Source organism: Pavona decussata, unplaced genomic scaffold (genome assembly GCF_977016875.1).
Source record: "Pavona decussata unplaced genomic scaffold, jaPavDecu1.1 SCAFFOLD_396, whole genome shotgun sequence".
NCBI lineage: Eukaryota > Metazoa > Cnidaria > Anthozoa > Scleractinia > Agariciidae > Pavona > Pavona decussata.
Genome location: NW_028145767.1, coordinates 226,150 through 252,426, shown reverse-complemented (window position 1 = coordinate 252,426; position 26,277 = coordinate 226,150). Strand labels below are relative to the sequence as shown.

At 39.9% G+C, this 26,277-nt stretch overlaps 1 protein-coding gene and 1 pseudogene across 5 annotated transcripts in view; one reads left to right on the top strand and one right to left on the bottom strand.

Annotated features, from left to right (window-relative positions):
* LOC146451119 (uncharacterized) overlaps positions 1 to 26,277 on the top strand; it is a 140,852-nt gene that overhangs the window by 19,479 nt on the left and 95,096 nt on the right. The window contains exons 5-7 of one of the 4 annotated variants that reach the window (XM_085099538.1): positions 5,664 to 7,478; positions 16,239 to 16,442; positions 18,880 to 19,262. In XM_085099538.1, the coding sequence (XP_084955664.1) occupies positions 5,664 to 7,478; positions 16,239 to 16,433 (2,010 nt within the window). In that variant the 3' untranslated portion in view covers positions 16,434 to 16,442; positions 18,880 to 19,262. Of the gene's footprint in view, positions 1 to 5,663; positions 7,497 to 16,238; positions 16,493 to 18,879; positions 19,263 to 26,277 lie in introns of those variants that run through there. The other 3 variants (XM_085099536.1, XM_085099539.1, XM_085099535.1) reach the window with 3 other exon arrangements.
* On the bottom strand, positions 20,847 to 24,487 carry LOC146451126 (E3 ubiquitin-protein ligase TRIM45-like; annotated as a pseudogene). Its single transcript, XR_014860094.1, has 4 exons — positions 22,972 to 24,487; positions 22,203 to 22,484; positions 21,331 to 21,550; positions 20,847 to 21,056 (listed from the first exon to the last, which is right to left on the bottom strand). The product of XR_014860094.1 is annotated as an E3 ubiquitin-protein ligase TRIM45-like (transcript).

The window sequence follows — 26,277 nt, the reverse complement described above, 5'->3', positions numbered from 1 at the left end:
AACAATTTTTAAGTTGCGGGATTTGTGGTCGTTTTTCGCTTTTTAGGGAGAGACATCACTTCCACTGTGGGAGGTGGTGTTAAAATAGATGGAGCTAACGTTGGTGTGGTTGCCACCGTAGTAATTTTGATGACGTTAATCCCGGACGTCCTTGTGTCCCTTCCTCAGAACGCTCATTTTATTACTACTAGTGTCGAGCCACCCGGTCGTACTGGCAAAATATCGCACACATAGTTTTCTTTGCAGGTCAAATCTCGCTCAAATTGCCTTGGTAGGTCCGAGAATCCACTCACAGAACGGCCAGAGAGACAACCTCAGTCGTGAGCCGCCATGACTCGATACGAACACTTTTGGCGTCCCAGTCGCTATGAATCATCTCTCCCCTCTGGATTCGTTCAGAGGATTGCCTCTACTCTCCATTCCAGCTTTATGATGCCAGCCTGGGAGCTTCTGCAGTGGAAAATAGTACACTTATTAACCGACTCCTCACCGATTAGAATGTGTTTCTGCTCGCGAGCATAACAACAACGGTTCAAAAAGGTGACGTCACAAAAAAACTTAAGTCCTCGTTTTTGAAGAGCAGCGAACATTTCAAAGGAGATCTTTATATAGGACAACTTAATCCGTTTCGGTCATCTACATCGAGAAAATTGTCTAGAGAGTCCAATAAATTTGGCAGTGAAAGGGTTAAAGAACAACTGTAATAGTTATCCACGACTCACAACTTTTCCGGTAGTATGTAGCCCTTTAGAATCTCTTATTTTGTTGGACCTATTGTTTCCTGGCTAGTGTTGATAGTCTCTGTTGTTTGTTAATTGCTCCGCTATTGCTTTTTCAGCCAATCGTGCGAGCCCTTCTTAGAGCTGCATGGTGGACCCAACTTTTCGTTACGCCCATGTTCAATCCACGCTACCTACCTACTTCCCCCCAACCCACAAATTTAGCTACACTCCTTGTCTGCACTACTTTTAGCCGGTATAGGTGATATCAGATATACTGAAGTTCATATTATGAAACAAATTCTACTTTAATGTGGACTTCAGGTGTACACGGTAATCTTATTTTGACATTAAAAACGGCTTTGTGAAATCTCATCGTAAAATTTGTTTGAACTTCAGAATTTATGAACACGTGACCGTGTGAGTATTGTGTTATTTAGCAATGCTTTCATGTATCACAAAGCTCATTACCTGGCCACTTATATGTTTCCACTCTATATTTCACCGGTAAAAAGAGGGCGGCGAGATAAAGGTTAAACGGGTTATATATTCAAGCACCGAGGAAATCAAATAAATGCATCACCTTTTTATATTTCTTTGAATTGGTATTAGCAAAAGTTTGCTTGGGATTTGTGGAATCGATCTCTCGCGAACAAACCCAAAATCTATTGAAAGATATCGCTGCCAAAACTGGTGTAAAGTGGGTACGGTTGACTCAGCCGAATCATTTTTCATCACTGGAACATCAAAACAAGTGGACAAGTCCCATGCCCTGCTGCAACAGAGTGTACATCAATCCAATGGCATAGTGGTACTCAATAACGTGAGGGGGGAAGGAATACGATCTCAGAATACAGAAGAAAGTGAATCCCGGCTCGATAACGAGGTTGGACACGAAGGGGAAGCTAACCAAGACGGCGCCATGTTAGCAGCCGCAATCGAAGCCTGAAGAAAGAACCAGCGAAACACACAGCGACCGCACGTCTTCCTTCTCGTCCCATTCCCTCGAAATTCAGGGCTTTGAGGTTGATCCCAAGATTGCGAAAGCGCTTATCAAAATTTACAAAAACGAACTTGATGTCATCGAAGCCAAACACAAAGTAGAATACCCAAACAACCGCAAGGAAAAAAATTCAGCCTGAAACCAAAGAAGGAATGCAGTGCTGAGAATTGCAACCTATTTATCGACCTGTACCAAAAAATGTACCATCTCGTAAAAATGGAGTGTTTTTCGCTTAAAAGTGGTACAGCTGGAACAATATTTCCGAATATTTCCAATATGTATAGACTGAAGTGAGTAACGATCGAAAGCAGTGGGAGATGTACGGTGAAGCAAGCCACATTGAGGAGGACCTAAAATTCCTGGAGCAGGAAAGATGAGGATGGGGGACGAAAGTTCTGTTCCTTGAGCTCCTGCCACACCACCCAAACTTACTTACTTTTGATTTATTTGGTTTTAATGAATTCTGTTATTATCTCTTATTATGATTGTAATTTTTGTGGCGAAAGCATTAAATAAACGCACGGTGATGTCACCTGCGTAGGAAAAAAAATATAGTCCATTGTTTTCTTTATATTACCTTTTGGAATAAACCTGTCAAGTTTCAATTCTGATCCTTCAAGTGTTTGAGAATGTTCCAGGACTCTCTCTGTGACTATGTGAGGAACAAGAAAAGACAGCAATAAAAGAAATTAATCATTCTTTATCATATATTACCAGATTTTTGAGCTAATTGCACTGGACCGCAAGTAGAGATTTAGCTAATCGAGTAAGACAGTGAAAGAGAAAAAGAAAATAATTTATATACAAAAAATTAAAGAGACAGACACACTAGAAGAAATGAAGCAGTGCAGTAATAAAAAAAGAGATCGAAAGTAATTACATTTTATAAAAGAAATCAATGCATATATATGTCTAGGATTATACATCAGCAGCTTTGAGAAAAGAAGTAGCTATTGATTATTAATATTGAGATGGTTTGGAAGTGTGAACACAGGCGCCCTCAAGTAACAGAACGTTAAGTAGAACATGCATTGTGCAGTGTTATCTTAAAATCATGTTTTTACAGTTTTCGAATATCAGGTGGAATGCTGTAATGTTCCATGCCTTAGGTCTAATTCCAGAGAATAAAAGGTTTTTTAAATAACCTGTTTAGAACTGTTTGGTGTAAAAATTGTTATTGGATGAAAATCAGGGTTTGAACAAGTGAAAAGAGGGGAGATGTTGGGCGGACACATCGTGCTTAGTGGTGGAGACTGTTTTGGGATAGAGCATATTCACGAATCCCCGGAGCATCTATTCTTAGACTGTCCAACATCAAGCGTTTTTTGGCTTTCTGTAGCTAAATGATTGAAGAGTTTCTTTACTATAATTGATGTTTTAACAAGCACTAATATAATGTTTGGATTCTTTAGAAAAGATATGCCGTTACTCAACCATATTATAATATTGGGTAAACAAGTTATTTATCAAAGCCGACATCTTATTATAAAACCTTCCCTCTCACTTCTTAAGACGAAACTAAAAAATGCCTATCAGTTAGAGTTTTTCATAGCTAAGCAAAATAACGCCATAGATATTCGTAATGCGAAATGGAAAGCAATGCTCCCTTTCAGTTCATACCTCTAATTTGGTAGTTAAAACTGTGTTATATGTAGAGTACTGCATTGTCAGTATTACGTAACCCGTATTGTAAGTAATGTAAATCATTGTTTTTTTTCTTTTTTTTTGCTAGCAAGGTGAATATCGGAATTGTAAGTCTTTGGATTGTTATTAGCGTATGTAACCTGTATTACTATTATCATATGTAGAGTAATGTTAAATAAAAAAAAAATAAAAAAATAAAAAATAATCGCAGGGATGATATTTTCTTGAACAAATAGACGTATACTTTCTCTGTTGGGTGTAAAATACAACTTTACTATACGACAAAAAGGGAGGATCAAACACAGGTAGATATGCTATAAAATAGACGTTCGGACAAGGTACTTTAGTCACGCAATGATTCCTATCCATTTACTGATTTTCGAAGCAAAATACCTAATATGATATTCCCAAGTTAGATTTGACCCAATTATTTCACTTAAGTACTCTAGCTGCTCTGCTATCTAAAGGAATGAGCGAGTTTTTATTATAGTGAAACATTCTGAGGTTTACCTGACGATCAACATTCTTTTGATAAGGGCGGAAAATGAAAAAAACTTGATTTCTCAATGTTTTAAGATCATTTAGTTGCAGGAAGCCAATTGTGTAAACCAAATAACTATCTTTAAATGTTAATATATGAAACTTGTATTTTGAACTGCGGATGAAAGATCAAATAGAAGAAAGATCCTCGCAGTTACTACGCAACTTAAGCAGTTGCGAAAAGAAAGACTGAAAAAAAAATTCGGGCTTGAACGGGATTCGAACCCATGACCTCTGCGATACCGGTGCAGTGCTTTACCAACTGAGCTATCAAGCCAACTGGAAGCTGGTCATATAACTTTTTATTATTATTATTATTTTTTTTCATATTTCTTTAATGACATATTTCCTGCTGTTAAATTTTATTTAGATTATTACTATTTTTACTACTATCATTAGCCTTGATTACCATTTGAACTAGATAGTTACGTTTAGGAACAGGCACAATTGTCATTTCTTGTGCTAATTAACAATTAGACGGCGAGCTCGAGGTTTCTATCGGCTGATAGTTGCCCCGAGCCAACTATCAAAGGCGATAGAAACCGAGAGCGAGCTGTCTAATTGTTTTAGCATACGTCAGTGGTCGATCTATAAAGCAAAAAATCTTTTTATTTCATAAATTTTGATATATTTGTGCAATGATGCATGCTAAATCGCACGCGCTCCGACAAACTGTCGTCTATCGAACGATAGACGGCACCTGTGTAGCCAATCAGATTGCGCGTTGCGCGATAGTCGGTCACTGAGGTATGCTAATTATTGTTAGTTAATCTCTAGTCTTAATTTTTATAATTTGTAATTATCACACGGCATGTCTGAAAACCAGCTTGCTGAGCCATTTACCGTGTTTAAATAAAGTTGATTGCTTGATGACAGCCGTTCCTTTCTCGGGAAAGTGTAGGTGATCGATCTCTCCGCCGCCATTCTTTTGCCGCTGAAAATGAATAGGCCATTTCCGAGTTGCTGTGAACCTCACTATGAAAACGAAGCTAGGTGCAAAACTTTTCATATGAAAATTAGTTTTGTTGCACATGAATGAAAACTAATTTTCATGACAAAAACTTTGCTCTTAGCCTCGCTTTCATAATGAGGTTCAAAGCAAATAGGAAGTGGTCTATTACAATGCTATCGGCTGAAGTGTCTGGTGGGATATTCTGAATTACTACACTCCGTTCGGCTTGGTCTTTGGTAAGAACCTGTGTTTTTGGACCATACGACACAATATTTCTAACAAACTTGTCATTCTTGGGAAAAGCGCCCTGAAAATGGCTGAGGCTCCCAAATAAAACGACAGAAGCGATGGTTACCGAGAAAAATAAAGGCGTAAGACTAGAACAAAATCAGGGGTTGTTCAGATGTGATGGCGTGTTCGCGATGATGTCTATTCTCGGACTCGCCTATGTACTCTTCCTCTAGTTTGTTATATTACATACACCACTATTTCGGTGTCTAAGTGAAATTCCCCTACATTACAATATCTCATTCACTGCGCATGCCTGAAAGTTAACAAGACCAAGTGAAACCCCAACCATCGCGATAAATCGTTCTTGCCTAGCGCGCATTCACGAGTTAGAAACGACGCTTAAAATATTTTTATTCCATAGTATCGTTTTCTGACGTGGATATTTGTACAAGGACATTTTTATGTTTGAAGAAGCGAACGACAATCAGCCTGAGAGCTAAACTCGAGTGTAAAAACAGGCAAAACCTTACAAATATTTTGAGGGATTTTAAACTTGTGTATCTTTACTTTTTAGTATGTGGAGGAAGGTTGTACTGCTTTCACTGAGCAGCAAAGATTGGAAAGTGAACTCGTGAGCATGTGTCAATCGCTTGATGACGAAACACGTTTACGCAGCACGAGAGAGCGAGATTTAAGGGACAAGGAAAGAACTGCCGAACAGCTACGGAGACGTTTAAAACAAGAGCGACAAGAAAGATCAAGGCTGGACGAGGAAATAAGGCAAGTGAGAATTGCTTGTACTAAGTTGGAAGAAAGGCTGCAAGCTGAACAGCAGTCAAGTCAATCCGTTCAACGTGACCTACAGCGTCGTTTGGAACAAGAACATGAGCGGAAGGAAGCGTTGGAAGAAAAATTGCAAGCTGAACAACTGTCAAGTCAATCCGTTCAACGTGACCTTAGTGACCTGCAGCGTCGTTTGGAACAAGAACAACAGCAGAAGGAAGCTTTGGAAGAAAGGCTGCAAGCTGAACAGCTGTCAAGTCAATCCGTTCAACGTGACCTGCAGCGTCGTTTGGAACAAGAACAAGAGCGGAAGGAAGCTTTGGAAGAAAGGCTGCAAGCTGAACAGCTGTCAAGTCAATCCGTTCAACGTGACCTACAGCGTCGTTTGGAACAAGAACAAGAGCGGAAGAAAGCTTTGGAAGAAAGGCTGCAAGCTGAACAGCTGTCAAGTCAATCCGTTCAACGTGACCTACAGCGTCGTTTGGAACAAGAACAAGAGCGGAAGGAAGCTTTGGAAGAAAGGCTGCAAGCTGAACAACTGTCAAGTCAATCCGTTCAACGTGACCTGCAGCGTCGTTTGGAACAAGAACAAGAGCGGAAGGAAGCTTTGGAAGAAAGGCTGCAAGCTGAACAACTGTCAAGTCAATCCGTTCAACGTGACCTTAGTGACCTGCAGCGTCGTTTGGAACAAGAACAACAGCAGAAGGAAGCGTTGGAAGAAAGGCTGCAAGCTGAACAGCAGTCAAGTCAATCCGTTCAACGTGACCTACAGCGTCGTTTGGAACAAGAACAAGAGCGGAAGGAAGCTTTGCAAGAAAGACTGCAAGCTGAACAGCTGTCAAGTCAATCCGTTCAACGTGACCTTAGTGAGCTCCAGCGTCGTTTGGAACAAGAACAACAGCGGAAGGAAGCTTTGGAGGAAAGGTTGAGAGGTTTTGTACTTCAAATGGAAGAAGAAAGGAGGCGTCATTTATCTGCTGAAAGAGAATTGCAGTCAGCCGTGTCTGCAGCAGAAGAAGCAGTAGCTGAGTACCAGAGTCATCAGTCACGTGACTGGATCATTCAACGGGAGGAAATTGTATTAAGCGAAGACATTTTAGGACAAGGGGCCTGGGGCAGTGTGCGCAAGGGCATATTTCGTGGTTGCCAGGTTGCTGTTAAAAGAATCCACGAAGTCATCCTGTCTGAGTACAATCGCAGACATTTTGAACGTGAGATGAGCATTGCGTCGTGTTGCCGCCATCCAAATCTCTTACAGTTTATTGGTGCTACAAGCGACGATAACAGTCCCTTGTTTGTTACTGAATTACTTGACACTAGTTTACGGAACGTCTTACATCAGCGTGCTTTAAATCACGAGGAAATAATGATCCTTGCACTGGATATCGCAAAAGGATTAAACTACCTCCATCTTAATAAGCCGCTTCCAATCATGCATCGCGATATCAGTAGTGCGAACGTGCTGCTGTGGAGGCGAGGAGAGTCATGGAGAGGTAAGCTGTCTGACTACGGAGCCGCAAATTTCATGCGTCAGAGCATGACAGTGAACCCAGGAGCAATAATATATGCTGCACCCGAGGCATTTACTCCTCAACAGACATCTAAGGTAAAGGGGATCTTCATGGTTTCAACATCAGTAAATATGATAAAAGTTCAAGACACGTTAAAAATGTGTATTTAGTCCTATGGAAAAGAAAACCACCCTCTCTGTCTTAAATGCATTTACATGTTATCCGTAGCTATAAGTGAAAAAAATGGTCAATTTTAAATGTTATCTTTTCTAAAACAACTACATTAATTTTGCCAGTCTTTCTGTGGCCTGGATTACACTTCACAATACCGAATACGACTTTAAATGTAAGGTTAGTGATACGAAGTAGCAGAGCTCTTATTTTTTATTAGTCAGAATACTATCGTAACTCAGCTTCTCAAACTTTTCAATTTTTTCATGAAGGGAAAACAAAGAAAATCGCTACAGTGAAGGAGGTTTGCAAATGTGATCTTAATTACAGTTGAACCTCTCCACAACGGCCACCTTGGGGACAGAAGAAAGTGGCCGTTGTAGAGAGGTGGCCGTTATGGGGAGGTAGGGGTGTAATATGACACCTTTTTTCGGGAAGTACAATATGTTCATTGTGCCAAGTTCATGCTTACTGTAGCCTACAATGGTAATCCAATCTTAATAATATATAAAGATAAAATACACAATAAAACGTAAATAATGTTTTGAATAAAAATGTTAACAAGACGAAACAAGCAAGGTTCGCAACATTCGCTATATTATTGTAGACAATTTATGCTTACTGCAGCATATAAACGGAACACAATAAAAATACGTATATCATTAAAATGGATACAGAAACGTAATGTTCCGAAGACAGATGTCGATTACTGCATCAGTTTATAAAAAAGGTTTTTACAAAAAAGTACTGTACTGGCCGTTGTCGAGAGGTTATTTTGGCACTTGGGGACGCACTTTAGTGGCCGTTGCCGTTGTAGAGAGTTGGCCGTTGTAGAGAGGTTTAAACAAGAGTTAATGTCTGGACTGTCCGCCGGAACAAAAAAAAGTGGCCGTTATAGAGAGGTGGCCTTTGTGGAGAGGTGGCCGTTAGTGGAGGTTCGACTGTATTATAAAACTTGGGGAAGTTTCCTTTCAATTTTCTCCACGAATTATATTATATGGTTTGAGAAGCTGTATCGAAAACTCGAAAGAGTGTTTTACCCGACTTCCAAACACCTCGAAGCTGGATAGAAAAACTGGGCAGCGCTCCTTTTTAACCCAAAACTTCTTGATGTTTGGAAATGGGATGAAACACTCTTCCTCTAGTTTGTTATATTACATACACCACTATTTCTTATGCTTCATTTTGCTAGGTGGACGTGTATAGTTTCGGTGTGCTGTTGTGTGAAATGTGCATCCGCGAGCAACCAGATCCCGAAGAGCTCCACAATCAGATTGACCGAGTGAATGGTGTTCTCCGAGGACTGATTCAGCGATGTGTTGAGAGGGATCCTGAGGCACGCCCTACCATGAGTGATGTTCTGAGTGTTCTTAGGTTCATGAAACGACAAGACTTTTAACACAACGACGGTTTAATTCCACTGTTTTATACGAAACACAAACATGGCTGACATTTTTAACCTCGTGGTCCGAACTGACCCTAGCGCGCATATGCGTACAAAATACTACCATCTACGGGGGTACTATGGGGATTCCAACATGGAATAGAAAATAAAGCTTTTCTGCAGAACAAGTGATGCTATTTGCGAGTTGGAGCAAGAATTCTCGCAGAATTTTGAAGAAAGTACACTCTTGAACAATGGTATAGACAAAACTGAATCGAACGGACTTTTGCATTGGTGTTGATCGTTATGAAACTTTTATAAAACATTCAAGAACACCGCAGGAAGCCATTTCTCTGGGGTTCCTGTACAAAATGGTGAATTTAATTGGAAAGTGTAGAAGGTTCCCGTAGAAATACAAGAAAGCTACTATAATTGAAACCTTGTGAGGCCGCTGTAGGAATCCTAGAAGCACGCTGGACCATCGTAAGAATTGAAGGAGCAGACAACGCCGTAGGAGCCTTGACAAAACGATTATTGCAGCTCATCTGTCGGAACTCAGCATCATAGTCTCCATTTTTCCCAGGAGGCGTTCAGATTGTGTGTGCATGATTACCAGACAGAATTTTGTACAGACGCCTTTCCTTTTTGTAGGTATTGAGGAGAGCAACTGGTCCTCTTGTGGTTTGTTTTACTATTTTAATAGCTAAATATGGGCGTACAGTAAATCATATGAAGACTAATAACAGGAGACATGTAGTACCAGAGACACCGGCTTGATCTGTTTAGTCAGTTTTTAACAACTACTGGCTGAACGAATGTCTTTGGACATAAACGACTGACATTTGAGCGATTTCCAATTGAGTGTCGTAAAACCAGAACCCAAAGTAGTTACTCTGGGCAATCGCAACAGATGCAAACAACACAACGAGCCAATCAGAATTCGAAGCACATGCGGCCCAAGCTCAAGCTGTGTGGTTAATTCTTACTGGCGCCAAGCGCGGGAAAACGCGTGCGGCGAAAACACGATTGGTTTTGGTTTGGACTCCCATTGGTTGAGAAAGTGGCACTATAGTTTTGTTAACCAATCACAAAGTGTAGTAATGCAAAAGCAAACGCGAAATTACTTTCGACATTCAATTGAAAACTGCTATAAGGCCAAATAGGTAGAGTTAACTTTTACTGGAGAAAGGCACATCATCTCTTTTTCTAATCAACCTAAATACTCCGAAGTTGTTGCTTTCCGTGTTTAATAATAAAATAGTGTCGATAGTCGACAATAGGCAAGATGTAAAACGTGACGTCACTGGTTCCTTAGAATTTGCATTATGATAGATGTAACACGTCATAAACATGTAATTTTGTATTTTATTGGTTAACACTTAAATTCTAGGTGTAAACAGTGGCTGCTTACACCGCATCATAAAAAGACTAGATTATATTCGATGCATGAGAAATTTCGGAAATCTTTCTCATTTTCTCATCGTTTTAGCGAGTTTTGATACTAGCAGTTTTTTAGACTTTAGCCGCTTGATTCACGAAGCCCACCTATGTTAACTTAAATCCTAAGCAGAGGCGGCGGAGCGTTTTGAAACGTGGGGTGCTCATCTTTCACCCAGCCAGGCGCATACCCCTACACAAATTTTCCTAAATACCCTTTGCGTTATTCGTTGGCATAAGCAAACCTCTTTACAATCTTTACAGTGTCTAGTGTGTCCTTAATCGATTTGTGACAATGCATCAGTATTAGGTAGTTGTTCAGGCGGTCCCGCCTCATGGTGCTTCTTAGGTAGTTGTTGAGTCGTCTGAGAGCGGAGAATGTGCGCTCTGAAGTCGCAGGCTAGAGCCCCCCTGCCCCCCTGCCCCCCTGCTCCACCGCCTTTAGGCTAAGTATTGTTTCTTAGCAATTGACTATTGTTGGAGTAACAATAGTGTATTGTTAAGAAACAAGTTTGCTTGGAACATTGGCTGTCAGCGTGAAATCAAGCGGGTTTAAATTTTTTTCATTAATTGAGGGTCTCAGACCCAAATTAGGCCGGTGGAGAAACAAATATTGTAAAAGTGTGTTTAAGAACCGATAGGGTAATTGAAAGACCGATTTAGAATGTTTTAATTATTAAGGTAACTGTTAATTTTGTATTTTAAAGAAAAGTAACAAGGAAAAATGGAAATTGCCAGTTATATATTTTTCGGGATAGCCCACATTGGTTCTGAAACACGATCTATTGATCTCTCGCCGAAAACTTTCACTTCTTATTGGTCGGGTATTGTTAAAAGTTATTGTTCTTGTGAAGTTCGCGTAAACGTTATGCAGGTATTGACTCTTTTATGCTAATGTTGGAATACTCCAAGAAGAATATTATACCTCAGACACTTGGCATCCAGAGCAGAAAGTTATCTTAATAGATTTGCAAAATCGCCTAACCCGGAACTTGAACTGATATGCAGGTCAAAAGGAGTGATTTTGGCGGGGAAGGGGAAGCGTAGGTGGGACGTTCTTAGTAAACAGTGTATTATTAGCCTGTGAACAAGCTCCCAAGTGGGGTATAGGGCGAAAACATACAGTGCTCCGCTCGCCCGGCTCGCCGACTATACCTCACTTGGGAGCCTGTTCACAGGCTAGTGTATTATAGCCTTAATAATCGTGTTTGGATGGTCATATACTCGCTGTAATGATGATAACCACAAATAAAGTAATCTAATCTTTGTTTGCATCTATGATTAGATTTATGCATGAATTTTACCTGGGAAATCATTATCCTGCCACGTTCCGGACGGATATTCGTCCTCCAGGGCCTGTTTATGGGGAGATCAAGAAAAGTTGGCTCGGTTTAAGGCGGACACCATCTGCCCGAGACCACTTTACTCCATATAAACTAGCCTGCGAACGCAGACGTATTTCCGGCTGTCACTTCTCTCCGCCGAAAGAGAAGTGACAGTCCCAGCGGAGAGAAGCGACAGCCGGAAATACGTCTGCGTTCGCAGGTTACATATAAACAGGCCTTACTCATGAACTTGTTAAGGTTACCGTGTACCTTCAGGGGTGGCTTCAGTTAAACGGATATACCGCCTCTCAGTTACATCACAGATACCCAAAACCCCATATCAAATTAAAGCTTATAGCACTGGGTATTCAAATATTTCATTTCTTTTCCAAGAAAATAAATTCCTAGGTTTTCCGTAAAGTCGGAACTTGAAGGTCCAGGTCATCGTTCAAGAGTTCCAACTCAATGCGATTTTTATATTTTGGAAGTTTGTTTTTTTCCTCCAGGTCAGGATCCCAAAAGCTTAAAAAACGTGTCGGGGTTTTCCTTAATTCGATTTCGTTCAAAAGTTACAAAACATTTTCAAAACTGCGAGAAAACCATGCGGAGTGAACGCACGGAAATGGCTTTCAAGAAAAGAATTTTTAGAATTATCAAATTCCCCAACATATTTTTGTTGGTTATATATTTTTCTAGCATCTGGCCAAATTTTACTGAAATCGGCCAAATCGTTGTTGAGTAGTAACTCTTAAAAGTGTGCCCTGCAAGCGAAAATTAAAATTTAAGAAAACAGCGCTTGAAAAAAATTTCTCGCTACACAAACAAGTACCGCCCCCCTAACGCCTTCATGGAAAATTAGCCAATCATTTTGCAAGCTATTTTTTCTTCCCGTCACCTCCTGTGAAAATTTTCTCGCAGGTTTGCACGCACTCGCGTTCCAGAGTAATCAGATCCTTCACCATTTTGTTGGATATCTGCGGTGTTTGTTGTACGCGCACGTCGATTTTGTAATCTGCAATGATTATGGGAAAAACAAAATGAGGACTGAAGCCGACCTCATCAAGCAAAGCTGTTGGGCCGAAGCAGAAGCGGCTGAGGAGGGTAAAATTATCAGCGCTACGGAATTATCGGGGAACCACCGTAACATGTAATGTCTCAGTCAAAACGAAAATTCGTGCTGCTCGTCAGTCGAAAAGCCGGCGAATAAATCTATTCGAGCGAAATATTGTTGAGAATAACGAGGTTTCGAAATTGCTTATCGAAAGTTCGGGTGAAAATTCGCTCTTGAATGAACGTCCCAAATTTGTTAATGCTCACAAGTGATCTGATAACGTTCAGCCGCAAATGAAAAAAGGAAGCTCATGAAGCGCGATTCACGGACTCGAGAATTGAAACATTAACAAGCGCGTCTCCAAATATTCGCTTGGTTGGAAGATTTTAGGACCTTTACCTACTTTTAAGTGTAGCTTAAAGCTTTTGTCTTCTTTTATGTCGGTGTCGTACTCGAACAAACGCAAGTTCTTCCACTAAACAGACTAAATACAGGATATTCGAAGTGCGATAACGTGAGGAATTCAAGACTATAGAAAGACCGTTCGCACAAACATCGCAACGGGTGGTTACACCGGCAGCAATATGCTGTCAATCAAAGTAAAATTTAACTTCCGGTGGAAATTGCTTACGTCCCAATTTCTCGGCAAATACTCACTCTTTTGCGAAAATTCTTTTTTTGTTTGTAAGAACTTACTGGGAAGTTTATTTTTATCTAAAAAAATGAAAATCCAAAAATGTTCTCTCTGAAGGTACACGGTGCCTGATCGAGTGAGTAAATCAGTGTGTGAGTTAGTTAGTGATGTCAGTGAAAAAAGTAAGACTTTCCTTGTTTATTAGTATCCTTGTCAGGCCATACTCTCTTATGCGCCGACTCAAGTCCGTCAGCAGTGGTTCGACAGCGGGACGGCCTCCGAATAGCCCATTTTGAAGCTAGATGTGTGCTTAGGGACCTGGTACTTAAGCTGAAGCGGCTGACTATTTTTTTATACAAACCTTAGTGTTCTTTGATATGTAGATGCAAACTGATTTCCACAATAACGACGTGATTTTCATATTTGAAAAGCAGTGAAGTTTGCATCAACACAGAGTCAACTCCATCCTCGCCCAGGTGACTAAGCTCAAAACTGTAAAATGTGCTGTTAATTTGGGCTCGGCAGCCCGGGATTTAAATTAGGTAAGTCAGAGCTCGCTAGAGCTCCGCCACATTCAGCTCGTCCCCAGAGCCGCCTGGTTCTCTTAGCCGCAGGAGGCTGGGCCCCGCCGGCTAAGGGACTGGAGGCTCTGGGGACGAGAATGTTGTACACCCCAGAGAGTGAATTTTCTACGCCGAACGCCATCTTATGATGAAGCCATGAATCCGACTAGAATGTCTTTAAATGGAGCTGGCCACAGTCGAGATGACCCTGAAAATATGGAGATACCATTGGAATTCCCAACCACGAACCTGTATGAATTGGAGGACAGGGTTTTCGTTGACAATTGGTCAATACCTTATAAAAGAGAAGAATCTCTGGGAAAGTGTTTACAAAGTGCTGCAAGATTTGCACAAGAAGGTTTGTAAGTGGGTTGGGTCAAAATGTAAACCTTTGTTTATGCAATTTGCGTTCTTTCATTTTTGATCTTTTGACCCTTGGTTGTTGTCGTTCATGTTCTCCGGTAATGCATCTATCAATGTTAAACCCAAGGTGGGGTGGGGGGGGGGGGTGCCCTGGGCATATGTGGGGCATTTGACTTTTCGGAAGAATTTTTGGTCAAAATCCCCACCGTGGGGCCCCAAAATTAGGTCAAATGAGATCAAATATACCCACCTTGGGGAAGTAATATCCCTTAAGTTCATAGTAGTTGTTGTGTATATTTTACAAATCATTGATATAAATTGCCAAGCTTTCTTATTAATTCCTTTGATGCTTTGTGTAATCCGAGGAAAATAATCAACAAATCTAGCATTTAAAGTGATAAAATCAAATGTAATTGTCCCAATCTTACAGAAACAACGCGGGCTGTAAACCATGTTGAGCTATACATGTACAAATTTAGCATTTCAAGTGATACAGTCAGATATCATTTAATTTTTTCCAATCTAACAGGAAAGAGTGCACCATGTTGAGGTATACAAATCTAGCATTTTAAACAATTCAATGAATCAGATGTCATTGTTTCAATCTAACAGAAATGAAAAGTCTAACATGTTGAGCTATACAACTGAGCGCCCTGTGACCATCTATAGGATAGAGATTATTTGCAGGAAGTACAAACTTGTCCAGTTTGAAATGCTTTCAATCTCCACACAGGCACTTCCAGGATGGCTGGCACACAGACGAGCACATGGGACGATGTGACCTGGTCCCTTCCTCTGCACAAAAAAACAAACATCCCCACCTTGGGGCCCAGATTCATAGTCAAATTCACGAGGGTGGGGGAGGCAATAGAGGTCAAATGCCCCACATATGCCTGCCCCCCCCCCCCCCCCCCCTCGGGCTTAACGTTGATACTGAGATGCATAATGAATCTGACACTGAATATACAGGGGCACCCAGCAACAGTTTTCTCTCAGATCCTTTGAAACACTGTTTTAGGCTATCTGGAGTGCCTTTAAAGCTCTGTAGCTTCATTTCAGGTCACGCTCTAATATTTTTATCTGTTCGGTCTTTCTAGGGGAACTTGAGTCTAGGGCATTTTTGTCCATTTCCCGAAAACCTTAGGTCTTATTTCCTTTCCGAAAATCTTAGCTGACCTTTTTAGGTATCCAAAACGACATTTTTATCAATCTGAAAAGAAAAGAAATTTCTCCGAGTATTATTAATGGTTTAAAAAGCTATACCAAACACTCTGAAGCTATGTCGAAACTCGAAAGAGTGTTTTATCTGATTTCCAAACACCTCGAAGCTGAAACTAGGCTTCGCCTCGTTTTTTCAACCATTCAAATACTTATTAATAATTCATAAGGCCATAGTCGATAAAACATCACGTGCAATGCTTTTAAAACCCGATACACCCTCTTCCTTATTTGTATGCGGCGTTTAATATTTTTCTCGTATGCTAATTTCCAACGTTCACAAAAGCGTCATTGTTATGAACTCTCTTGGCACACGCTTTTCCAGGAATGGTTTTGAAGCCGTTCAAAAATCTCGCAGCACGTTTTTTATCGGTTCTTAAACCACTCGGCTGCGCTTTGTGGTTTTAAATCCCGATAAAACACTGCTGCTCGTGTTTTGAACATTACTTCTCAATGCATTAATTCATCAAGCCAAAACGAAGCAAATCACTACCATGAAGGAGGTTTAGTAATGTGAACTTTTACTTCGAATTTCTCCAATAATTATCAATAGTTTGAGAAGCTATATCAAACACTTGGTTGGTTATAAAATCTCGGCTGCACCTTGTTCTTCCAACCTACTTCTCGGTGTTTGGAAATCGGATGAAACTCTCTTCCTCTAGTTTGTTATATTACATACATCACTATTTCTTATGCTTCATTCGGCCAGGTGGACGTGTATAGTTTTGGTGTGCTGTTGTGTGAAATGTGCATCCGCGAGCAACCTGATCCCCAAGAGCTCCGCAATCAGATTGGCCGAGTGAATGGTGTTCTCCGAGGACTTATTCAGCGATGTGTTGAGAGGAATCCTGAGGCACGCCCTACCATGAGTGATGCTATTTACGAGCTGGAGCAACAACAATAAACCAACACGGTATGATTTCTCGCAGAATTTTGAAAACATACATGTACACTCTTCAACAATGGTATAGACAAAACTGAATCGAAGACTATTGCATATTGCATTGGTGTTGATCGTTATGAAACTTTAACAGAACTTTCTCAAACTCATTAATAATTAATCAAGAGAAAACAAAGAACACCACTATTGTGACCGTGGTTTGGATATGTGATCCTAATTACCATAAAATTTTGCCAACTTTAGCCTTGAATTTCTCCAAGAATTATTGATCATTTGAGAAGCCATATCAAACACTCGAAAGTGTGTTTCATCAGATATTCAAACACCTCGAACTCGTTTAAAAAAACTCGGTTGCGCCTCGTTTTTTCAACCTAGTTCTCAGTGTTTGGATATCTGATGAAACACTCTTCCTCGTGTTTAATATATTACTTCAAGAACACCGCAGGAACCCCGTTTTGTGAGGATTCTGTACAAAATGGGGAATTTAGTTGGAAAGTGTAAAAGGTTCCCGTAGAAATGCAAGAAAGTTACCATAATAGGCCATTTTACAGTTGTGTGGTTAGTGGCTTGGCCTTGGATTGTAAGCAAGGCTGGGGTTGACCTTGTTAATTTTGATACAAACCTCACTGCTTTTCATATGTAAATGCAAACTAGTTAGCATAAGAACAGCATGATCTACATATGAAAAGCAATGAGGTGTGTATCGAAACAAGGTCAAGCCCAACCTCCCTTACAATCCAAGGCCTGGTCACTTAGCACACAACTGTAAAATGGCCTTTTGAAACCCTGTGAGGCGTAGTAGGAATCCCCGAAGCACGCTGGACCATCGTAAGAATTGAAGGAGCGGACAACGCCGTATACGTAGGAGCCTTAAGAAAATGATTATTTGGCTCATTTGTAGAAACTCAGCATCATAGTCTCAATTTTTCCTTGGAAGCGTTCATATTGTGTGTGACTACTAGACAGAACTTTGTATAGACGCCTTTCCTTTTTGTAGGAATCAAGGACAGTAGTTCGTCAGACTTGAGTAAATATGGGCATACAGTAAATCATATCTAGACTGTACAGCGCCCTACCCAGTGCCAAGTAATACACTTGTGGAGTTTTTAGCTCGAGTACCAGACTGGGAAAAGTTTACCTCAGTTTAGTTACAGTATTAGACTTAGAACCGTGTTTGGGTACCAATTTAATGAATGGGACCTTAATCATAATCTGAACCATAACCGAAATTTATTCTACAACAATATACATTAACCCCACGGGAAGCCTGTACTTACCCCCATAGAATAATTCGATCGGAACTTAAGTTAACCTCGTCTCGGTCCATAAAAACGCAAAAAAAAAAATAAAAATAAAAATAAAAATAAAAAAGAACTTGGCCGTACATAACAAAGAAAACACAGTGTGAACTAAACATCGCATAATTTAGGATGCATCGTTCGTAGTGATGATAGCACCATAGATAGCACTATGGAGAAATTAGCGAATATAATGAAAAAAAAAAGGACCGCGTATATTCGATATAATGAAGAAAGAAACGCATATGATGGGAAAACCACCACATACAATGAAGACAATTCAAGACTGTTATGGCGTTCTATAATTTCTACTAAGAATGTAAGAAAATTAATAACTAGCGTAGAAGTTTAAATTACAAGCCTTTTTGAATGCAGATGAAGGCCTTAGCGTGATCATACAAATTTTTCCGCTGTTGATAAGTACTTTCATGCGGTGCTGTTTACTATTTTGTGCATCTATCGTATTATTAAAAACCGCTGTAAGTGGTAGTTACAGTTTGAGTCTGTGCATGAAATCCTACATTGTGAAACTTTAAATGAAGAATATTGGTCAACGCTTTCATCTAGCGTGTTTCGTTTTTCAATATTTTGCATACAAGCGGGTATTTTCCCTCTATAGCCAGGGCAGTAGGTTGAACGGTGGCTTTGTAGTTGATAGCATATTCCTTGATCTCGGAAATTTTCCTTCGGTTCAGACTTAGTCACTTTGTTACACTTTGTCTCCATTTTCTACCAGCAAAAAAAAAACCAACCCAACCCATAATTCTTAGCGTACGAAAACCTTAAAAATGCTCATAAAAACGCACAAAAAGTCTCTAAAACTTCAAACTTAGCGTACACAACGTTGTTAGCCAGGAACGAATTTCGCCAAAAATATGGCTTTATACGTGAGTATTGGCTGTAAAAGGTTCGCCGGTTATTGTGGTAGAATGTTCAGCCGCCATTATTTTGCGTGCGGTGGATTGATACCCGGCTTCCGCGTGCTGTCACGCAACCAACCTAATCGGCATTTTAGTTATGAAAGGGACGAAGCCGCGTAACCCTCAAGCGTTAAGAGGGTGAAAACCTTGTCACTGGCGGCCAAGCGCGATTGCTTATATAGTCTACGCCAGACCCCGATAGAGACTTAAAACAAGTGTCATCTAATTCAGCTTGCAGGAGTGAGGGGTGGAGATCGGGAATGGTTTCACACAAATGCCCCCAGACTGCAGCAACAAACTCATAGGAGAAAATGTCGATCCACTGCACAAATGTTCGGAATCTTTTGTTCCGTGTTTATGATAAAATAATAAAGGCACTTGCGATAAGGCTTTGGGGTTATAATTAATTAATACCGAGAGCAATGACTGTTGTGAATAATTTACTTATACAAGATAAAAACAACAGTTAAAAGGGGGCTATCAGGCCAAAGTAAATTAAGAACGTGGCAATACAGCTGCGGTGATGATAAATCATGATGTTAGATCTAAGGTCATTTATTATCATATTAAGTACAATAAAATGGATACTACATTGTAAAAGTGTACTATACATAGCCAACAACTGTCTGAGTTGAAGAAATTATTAGTCATTGTTCTAATCTATTTTGCAGGATTATTATAAGCCTGACGACCTATAGACTGCAAGCAGTCTCTCTTTTTCTCGAGTATCCGCGGGGAAGAACGGAAGATATTAGAGGGGCGAGTCGCCGGCTCTTTGAGGGGTATTCTACCTAAACGCCACTTTTCCGCCACTTGACATGGCTTTAATGGAAATATATCGTTCACGTTTCAAGCAATCCAAAAACTCTACACTCATCCCGTGAATCTGTATTGTGGGGTGTTTTGTGAATTTTTGGGTGATTTTTGGGTATATTTGGGAGGAAATAATTTTTCTTGAAGGATTGGTAAAATTTAGAGAAATAAAAAACATTGAAGATTTAGTGAAGTTTTAAAATTAGAATTGTTAGTTAATAATTAATAGACGGACACCAAGTTAGTCCACTAGCAACCTGTGGTGCTCTTGAGTTGGTGTCAACTGTCTGTTAGTGTTCCAAAAATCATTTTCTTTCTTCTATCCCTTCTTAAAACCTCTTCAACTTTCATTCAAATTTAGGTAGAATACCCCCTTAAGCCGCTCGCGCGCGTCACTCGCCCCTCGAATATCTAACAATCACATTCATTATAGTCTTTGATTCTTCTTGACCGGATACTAGGTATATAATGGCAGCCGATTCTGAACACATTTAAGACGAAGATTTTTGATTTGTTCCACCGTTTTGAAAAAGTCATCCACTTGAACCGGATCAAGATCTTGACTATAAAGGTGTTTAAACACTTCGAAAATTACAATCAGAGCTGCTCATGATCTATATGATATCCTAACATGTGAAGCCGTGAGGTATGACCGTTCTAATCAGTCAAAAACGATTTAGCAGTACACTAATTATTAAAATTTCATAATTGTTTTTCGTGTAATTTTAATTCGTTCGATAGTTGTTTCCCGCAAGGTCAGTGATGCGAGTAAAGAGTTTTTGTCATACCTTCCAACTAAATACAGAATTAACTTTACACTTCTCGTTGCAGCAACTCTACAGAATCAACAGCAGTGATCATGACACATTTTCCCACAGTTTTTAAGAGCAAGATCTGATCACGTACGGATACAATGAAAGCTTTTTTTCTGAAGAGTCAAAGGCAGGACACGTGACCGTTCTAATCCAATTAAAAAACATTGTTGCGGAAACATTGTTTCTTGTTATGTTTTCGTGGTGGCTAAATTAGCGGGAGGCAAACAAAATGTTTTGCTGCCCCGGTGGCTAAACGAGGAAACATTGTTTCGAAAAACAGATGGTCACGCATGCGCATAATAATAAACTGACTTTGTTGCCATGAAACATTTTTAATGAGCAGCACTGGAAACTAGTCAACATTGCTTTCATGGTGGCTAACCTGGGAAGCATATGTTTCGGAAGCAAAATTTGTGTCCGGGTAGCAAAAATGTTTTTGACCTGAGGCAAAAACATTTTCTTGTTTCCGAGCAGCAAAATTTGTTTCCTCAACATATGTTTCCCGCGCGGCTAAATTGGAAAACATTTGCCTCAACAACAGTGTTTCCGCAACAATGTTTCCTAGTTTAGCCAGACCTTTAAAGTCGGATGGAATGACAACGATATGTAATTTATACTTGGCGCAGACAGAGTATTACATTAAGCTAAAGACAGAGTTTCCATTATTCTCATTGTTGGTTGAGAATGAGATTCTGGTCCATCACCTTCTTGTAACTAAACCCTTTTTCAGCTAACTGGGTCTTCAATCGATCGAGGTAGCCGGGGTCTGGATGGCCGCCGCTGTGGAGAGAAAAAGACAGTGAACATTGTAGGATTTTGTTTTAAAATAAACTTTCAGAAGTTCCAAGATCAGTATAACTGAGCAATTGACATGTGTTGATACTACTTCAAATAACTGTCAGTGCACGTGGAAGCAAGTAAGTTGGTGACTGGAAAACATTTACAAGTGCAAACTGTCAAAAAGCTAAATTAAAGCTTCAATAGGTAAAGGCGAATTTACTACTTAAAGGGCCGTTAATAATAAATTAATTATAATTATAAATTAAGTACGTACTTGGCTGGGCCTCCACTTGAACTTGTTTTGAGTTCAAGGCCGTCACATATAATGCTATTCTCTGCTTCGGTAGAGGAAGACTTCCCAATGGTAAACATCGAGCGAGAATTAAACGCTAGCCTCAACAGGATGCATAGCTCGCGCCCTGCTTGGTTATCAGGAAGGTAAAATGTGCAAAAGAAACAGCAGTAAGGTACTCCCGGATTAGGATGACCCACGCCTGAAATGCAACAGAAAATATCTTAACCTGGTCGGTATTTGAACACCTACTGGCTGGCCTATGTACAGCAGATCTAATTACAATACAGAATACACCGTCTGTTTACAACTTTTCACATAGGAGAGCACGATAGGTACACTCTATTTGCGATGGACTAGAATCCCATCCAGGGGGGAGTAGCAATTCTCCGAGTTTTATCATGGTACGGAAAATAAACGTCACAATCACAGGGTCAACGTTTTTCTTCTTTTTTTTTTTTTCTTTATTTCAACAGCGATTTCATTTTCTGACCTTATTTTGCCTTGGAGTAGCAAAATGAAAATGTCCTTCCCAAGAGGTTTAGACTTGATTTCGATAAGGTAAATAGAAGTAACAATCAATAAGAAACGCCTAAGAGGCAATGTTCAACAGTTGTAGGAAGAAAAGATTCAAGGGAAACCCATTAGATAACAAGCTGTTTAACACACTCTTTAAGGTTAGTTCCTTCTCTCCTGCTGACGAGGGCCGGGCTGTTTAACACAGAGCCAGTAAAATTTTATCGGGGTAGCAAACAATGTGGGGCATAGTTGGACCGTATATCATTCGCTCAAGAAACACACGCAGCAGCAAATTTATCCTAGACTTTATACATAGTTAAAGAGAACAGTGGTACCTTGAACGCCCCTGTCGAAGTTGCAGCTGATGATAATAGTACCACAATCTTCGTAGCCCGGAAGCGAACGTTCTGGGACAGTCCTCCAGCTCATGTGTCCAGTGGGCTGGTTCCCTTTTGAATGCAGCACTAAGTTGCACAGAAGGCACAGACCAGGATAGAAATATTCATAACACGAGGGACAATAGTAGTGGGCTCCAAAGCAATTGCTTATCCAATCATCTTTATTCATGCACAAGTAACATTTTGATACCAACGTTTCTTCTGGGCAATGCGGTACATCTGAAATTCAATGCGGAAAAGACTTGAATTGGTTATAGTTGATGGCGCCTTAAAAGATTTGTTTTCTTTCGTAAAGGGTGTAAAGATCGTACAGATCAACAATGAATGTTGTGTTGCTAGCACTAAGAACACAAATGATGGATCGGAGAATTGACTCTGCATGTAGTAGATCTTAAAGTGCTGAGTGAACCAATGAAATTCTTACTGATAATTTTGTGTCCCCTACAGAATCAATAACCTGATCCAAGGTGTCAACTTGAAACTTCAGGTTAAAATGTCCTACCCTTCCCACCCTCTTTGCATCAAATGCCCTATTCGCTGTATGCCTGGGGGGAGGGGGAGATGTGACTCTTGCATAAGGACCGATCACCAAAATCATCAGCTTTCAATACAGAAAAAGAGACCCAGGAGAATATCAGCAAGAAACAGTAAGATTAAGAGTCCGCCATCGTATGACAAAATTTCAAATCAAGCTCAGTATTCATACCTGCTAATTTTCCTCTGCCTTTAACTCTCTCTTTTGATTTTGAGGCTCTTTCTTTCACTTGCAAACCAAACGGACTGCCCGCGATAGCTTTGCCACCAGCTGTTATGGAGACGCTGAAATCTCCTGCATCCTCGGATTTGTAGGTTACATCGTAGGAGCCATCTTTTGAATCCGTTATGCTGGGTTTTGCGACTCGTCCGGTCTGCAGCGACTGGATGTCAACATCCACTTCGTCAATTTCACTGTAAGTTGTCTGGCCTCGCCAATCCTTTGTAACAATTTTAAAAGTGCAATCTTTGCCTTGCAGACCCTCTGTCAATCCCTTCCCTTCCGCAATCGATAATGAGGGCTCACTATTTGTGACAACTAGCCCTCCTAACTCATTGTGTATGTCAGAAAAATCAGTTGGAACGTACTTAAGATCACTTAACCTTGAAGTAATTCATCCCGACGGGACTGATTTCCGAGGATGATAAAAGTTCTTTAAACCTTCGTTCTAATGTTTCTTCGACGTTTAAAATCTCAGTTAGATTATTTCGTTCGAGAACATCTTTGCCAAATTCCAAGCTGCCTTTACTATCCATCAGTTTCTCGTCCACGGCGCTCAATTGAGTCGAAACTTCAGTTTGAAGACTTTGTTTCCGCCTCAGTAACTCTTCAGTCATCGTTGATTCATGCTGGTGAATCAAACTTATGAAGTGTTTAGCGACTCGACGGACTTCATCAGTCGCTTGATCGATGCTGTTTTCCACTCTTACTCTTTGTTTCTCCAGGGTTTCCTTGTGGTTCTTCAAACGACAGCTCACCACCTGAACTTCTTGCATTTTAACAGAAATTTCTGACTTTTTCTTTTCAAGCCCTTGCTCAAAGGAAACTTTGTTGTGGTCGTGATGTTCCAAAATGGCGCAATCGCGACATATGCAAATTTTGCAGTGATCGCAATAATACCTCAATTCATCTTCATGCTTCCTACAAACGTTTGTCTTCCGAGCGTAATCTTGAACATCTCTTGAGTTAAACTTGCCAATGTCTTTAATATGATGATCCCTGAAGGTTTTCCATTTTTTGTGCGCCTCGGCACAATCTTCACACAAGAAGCAGTTACAATCAAAACAATAAACTATTAACGATTTCTTCTCCTCACAGTTCCCACACTGCGGTGAATCGTCTTGTCCCTGTCCGCTGTAAGCCTCCACAATTTCGACCAACTGCTTGCAGAAGAGGTTAGATGGCAACCTGTTTATGTCGTTGTTAGGACACTCGGTGATATGACGGCACGTCGGGCAACTTAATTCTCCTTCACGCTGCTGTCGCAACCAAGCTTCCAAACACGTCTTACAGAAGGTGTGAAGACATTTTAGTATCTTCGGTTCTTTAACCTCACTAAACTGTTCTTGGCACACAGAGCACTCCAGTTCCTTCTTAACATCGTCGAAGAAACATTTACTTCGAGCCATGGCTTATTAACACAAAGCAAACAATTTTAGAAAATGGAGCACAGCAATTCTTGGAAAAGCGGAAGTTGTGCCACGCTCGTACCAAGGGCCTCTCGTGACTTCTTTTGTTTTGAATTGAATTTTGGGACAAACAAGGTAATGGACTTTTTACTAAAGGAAATGGAACGGGAATGAGGTGTACCGTTTGATATTTATACCTAATGTCGGGAGGGCAAGCGGGATTCGTAAATGTTGAGGTTGAATAAGTACTGAAATTCTGGATAAATACTTACGTGTTAAGAAATTAGACCGCATAGGCAACACAAATAGTACAACAAGTATGTTTCAAAGATTTTGACTTTTTATAAGCATGCTTAATTTTGTTTTGAGGTTGGCCTGCAAAAGTATATTTTTCTAAAATAAACTATCATCATTGACATTATTGTTATCCGTTAGAATTATCCTTGTTATTATTTCGCAAAAGAGTGTTGTGTTATAGTAATCATGGCGAATAAACGGTGCAAAAAAAATTCCGGTCATTATTCTAAAAAAGAGGAAAAGGAAGGTATTCCTTTTCTCCAGGAACATTCATTTGGGACGAACGTTCCATTTGTTATCTGCATGGACTAGTTTTTCAATACAACATTGACAGCAAGCGCCAAGCAATGGCTGTTGCCTACCACATACAAAGTTAATCAATCAATCAATCAATCAATCAATCAATCGATCAGCCAGACAGTCAATCAAATAAACCAGATAAACGAACAGGAGAAAAAAAAAAGGAAAGAAAATTCTTGGAAACATCAACTTAAATCTATGACAAAAAGTTTTATGTTATAAGCGATCTTATTCTTTTCATGAGGTTTAGTGCAAAAGCACATTTTTTAAATAGACTTTTATCATCGTTATCATTATCATCATTGTTACTGTTATTTCTCAAAAGAGCTCTGATGGTACAAATGTTACAAAAAATTCCGGTTACTCTGCTGAAAGAGAGACAAGGGTAGGTATTCCTTCTCTCCAGGAACATTAAGTTGAGAGGAACGTTCCATTTGTTACCTGGACTAGTTTTTCAATACAACATTGACAGCAAGCGCCGAGCATTGGCTGTTGCCTACCTCATACAAACCAATCAATCAATCAATCAATCAATCAATCAATCAATCAATCAATCAATCAATCAATCAATCAATCAAATAAACCAGATAAACGAACAGGACCAAAAGAAAAAAAAAAGGAATTTAAGAAAGAAAGAAAGAAAATTCTTGGAGACATCAGCCTAGATCTAGAACAAAACGTTTTATTATTTATTTTATCTTATTGTGTTTTTGCCCAGCTCTTTATTTATACTGCATGTTTCAAATAAATATTTGTCTTCAGACAAGGTTAACTCTGATATGCCTCAAAATAAGAACAGAAAAATGTTTAAAAATTCAGATGCCTCGAGTGGGAATCGAGCCCACGACAATCTGATCACACAGCGGGTACTGCTGAACTATTATAAAGAAAAGATAAACTATGGTACACATTCTCCTGAATATTCAGTGATGTGTAGTAAAACTATACATACGCTTTCTATAAAGGTTACCAGTTTCTGTTTAAAAATAGCATTTTGTTCCACATATTTCCTCGTTTGTAATCAATGTTCTTTGCTTAAGAACGTACTTATTATTACAATGGGTGATTACGTTACAAATCACCCACAATAAGGAACAATTCACCCGTTAAAAGAAAACTAAGGTCTTTTGTAACAATACACTCTCCCAACAGTAACCAATCAGGACAGGAGCCCATGAGATTATGGGCTCCTGAAGAGGACAGTTCATGGTCTAGCACTCTAGGACAAACTAAATAAGACCATACTGATTGA